We start from the raw sequence: 3,366 nt of genomic DNA on the forward strand, positions 1-3,366 counted from the left end.
AGGCGCCGAGCCAAGCGATTCTCTTAAGCCTCAGTCTCCTGAGTACCTTGGGACTACAGGTGCCCGCCACAATGCCCGGCTATTTTTTGTTGGCGTTGCCACTGCTGTTTTTAGCTGGCTGGGGCCGGGTTCAGACTTGCCACCCTCGGTATATGGGGCCAGCACCTTACCCACTGAGCCACAGGTGCCACCCAGCAGTATTATTATTATTTTTTTTTTTTTGAGACAAAGCCTCAAGCTGTTGCCCTGGGGAGGGTGCTGTGGCATCACAGCTCGCAGCAACCTCTAACTCCTGGGCTCAAGCAATTCTCCTGCCTCTGTCTCCCAAGAAGCTGGGACTAGAGGTGCTTGCCACAATGCACAGCTATTTTTTGGTTGCAACTGTCATTGTTGTTTGGCTGGCCCGGACTAGATTTGAACCCACCAGCTCAGGTGTATGTAGCTGATGCCTTAGCCTCTTGAGCCACAGGCGCCGAGGCGCCGAGCCACAGCAGTATTTTTTTTTTGAGACAGAGCCTCAAGCTGTTGCCCTGGATAGAGTACTGTAGGCTCACAGCTTACAGCAACCTCCAACTCCTGGGCTCAAGCAATTTTCCTGCCTCTGCCTCCCAAGTAGCTGGGATAATAGGTGCCCACCACAATGCCCTGGCTATTTTTTGGTTGCAGCCGTCATTGTTGTTTGGTGGGCCCTGGGCTGGATTCGAACCTGCCAGCTCAAGTATACGTGGCCGGTGCCTTAGCTGCTTGAGCCACAGGTGCTAAGCCAACAGTATTATTCTTAATAGCCCCAAAGTGGGAACAAGCCAAATGTTCATCAGCTGATAAAGAGGTAAAATGTTACATATCCATATAATGGAATATTTATACCCTCTAAAGTATGAATTTTTTGTTTTGGGTTAACATAAGGGTCATATTAGGCCACATTGTTTGCATTTGGTAGGTAGCATTTGAGTTGTGGAATATTCTTGAGCAATAAAAAGGAAGTACTGAGGGCCGCACCTGTGGCTCAGAGCCAGCCCTGGCCAAAAACTGCAAAAACTGCAAAAAAAAAAAAAAAAGAGAGAGGCAGTACTGATACATGTTATACTAAGGGTGATCTTTGAATGTTCTGTTGTATGAAAGCAACCAGGGACAGGCCACACATTGTATTATTCCATTCATATGAAATGTCCAGCAGAAGCCAATCTGTGGAGATAAGACATAAATTAATGCTTAATAGGGGGTGGGAAGAGAGGCAAAAGGAAGTGACTGCTAATGGCTATGGGTTTTATGGGTTAATGAAAATGTTCTGGAATAGATAGTGGTGGTGGTTACATAACTATGAATATCGTAATGTTCATTCAATTATATATACTTTTATTTTTCATTTTTTTGAGACTGAGTCTTGGTCACCCTTGGTAGCATACCGTGGCATCTTAGCTCAGAGCAGCCTCCAACTCTTGGGTTCAAGCAATCCTCTTGCCTCAGCCTCCCAAGCAGCTGGGATACAGGTGCCTGCCACAATGCCCGGCTATTTTTTAGAGGCGGGTGGTCTCTAGAGATGGGCGCTCTGCAGGGTAATCTCCAACCTGTGAGCTCAGGCAATCCACCTACCTTCGCCTCCCAAGTATTGGGATCATAGGTGTGAGCCACCTTGCTCAGCCTCAATTATATATACTTTAAAAGGTGGATTTTTTTTTGAGACAGAGTCTCACTATGTCGCCCTCCATGGAATGCTGTGGCATCATAGCTCACAGCAACCTCAAACTCTTGGGTTTAAGCGATTCTCTTGCCTTAGCCTCCCAGTAGCTGGGACTATAGGCATCTGCCACAACACCTGGCTATTTTTTTAGTTGCAGTTGTCATTGTTTAGCTGGCCCAGCCGGGTTTGAACCCTCTAGCCTTGGGGTATGTGGCTGGCGCTGTAACCACTGTGCTACGGGCGCCAAGCCTAAAAGGGTGAATTTTCTTTCTTTTTTTTTTTTTGAGACAGAGCCTCAAGCTGTTGCCCTGGGTAGAGTGCCCTGGCATCACAGCTCACAGCAACCTCTAACTCCTGGGCTGAAGTGAGTCTCCTGCCTCCACCTCCCAAGTAGGTGGGACCACAGGTGCCTGCCACAACATCCGGCTGTTTTTTGGTCGCAGCCATCATTGTTGTTTTGGTGGGCCCGGGCTGGATTCGAACCTACCACCTTGGGCGTATGTGGCTGGAGCCTTAGCCACTTAAGCCATAGGCGCCGAGCTGCTGAATTTTATTTCAATAAAACTGTTGTAACTATTCCTAGAAATTCATTTCAAACTTAATGGCATGTTTCTTTTCTTTTCTTTCTTTTTTGAAAGAGAGAGTCTCACTTTGCCAGCCTTGGTAGAGTGTCGTGGCATCATAGCTCATAACCTCAAACTCTTGGACTCCAGAGATTCTTTTTATTTTATTTCATTTATTTATTTTTTGAGACAAAGTCTTTGTCACCCTTGGTAGAGTGCTGTGGTGTCACAGCTACCTCAAACTCTTGGGCCTAAGCAGTTCTCTTATCTCAGCCTCCTGAGTAGCTGGGACTACAGGAGCCCGCCACAACGCCTGGGTATGTTTTATTTTTTATTTTTAGAGACGGGGTTTTGTTCTGGCTCAGGGTTGTCTCGAACCTGTGAGCTCCCCAGCAATCCACCCGCCTCAGCCTATGGCATGTTCCTTAAAGTTTGCAGACAAACAAACAATAATAAACCCAGATTGTTTAGAATCATAAATTTTGTTTCTGCAGTTTTTGGCCAGGGCTGGGCCTGAACCTGCCACCTCCGGCATATGGGGCCAGCGCCCTACTCCTTTGAACCATAGGCACCACCCACCCAAATTGTTTAGAAGAGAAAGCTTGTGATTTAATTAGAAATGGGAAATACAGTGGCGATGAAGAGATTTGGAGAATTTGGAAATATTATTTACTCAGTGACGGTTTTTTTTCTTTCTCTGTTGGCTAGCCCATGGATGACAGTCTTATTGCATTTCGAACGCGTTCTAAGATGCCCCTGAAAGATGTTCCCCTGGGCCAACTAGAGGCAGAGCTCCAAGCTCCAGATATCACGCCAGATATGTATGATCCCAATACAGCAGATGATGAGGACTGGAAGATGTGGCTAGGGGGACTAATGAATGATGATGTGGGGAATGAAGGTAAATGATTTTGTTTGCATTTATTATCTATTCTGTCTGTTATCCCTGTGATAAAGTTTTTATTAGTTGGAATCTTAAAGAATGGTCCATTTTGTGTTAATTGAATTTAATTTGTTTATTGATATTTATCTTAAGTTGATAGTTAATTTTTTTCTTCTTTCTTTTGTAAAGAATCCTTTTGGGTTTGAGTTCTTAATCTCGTCTTTTTTTTTTTTTTTTTT

The 3,366-nt window shown here is 45.2% G+C and overlaps 1 protein-coding gene across 1 annotated transcript in view; it reads left to right on the forward strand.

Moving 5' to 3' along the window:
• The window catches only part of LOC100945803 (GON-4-like protein), a 104,904-nt gene that overhangs the window by 40,534 nt on the left and 61,004 nt on the right, over positions 1-3,366 (forward strand). Inside the window, exon 11 of the mRNA XM_012808510.2 lies at positions 2,953-3,145. Within this exon, the coding sequence (XP_012663964.1) occupies positions 2,953-3,145 (193 nt within the window). The remainder of the gene's footprint in view (positions 1-2,952; positions 3,146-3,366) is intronic.

The sequence above is a fragment of the Otolemur garnettii genome, unplaced genomic scaffold (genome assembly GCF_000181295.1).
Source record: "Otolemur garnettii isolate 467f Iridium unplaced genomic scaffold, OtoGar3 scaffold00091, whole genome shotgun sequence".
Classification (NCBI taxonomy): Eukaryota; Metazoa; Chordata; class Mammalia; order Primates; family Galagidae; genus Otolemur; species Otolemur garnettii.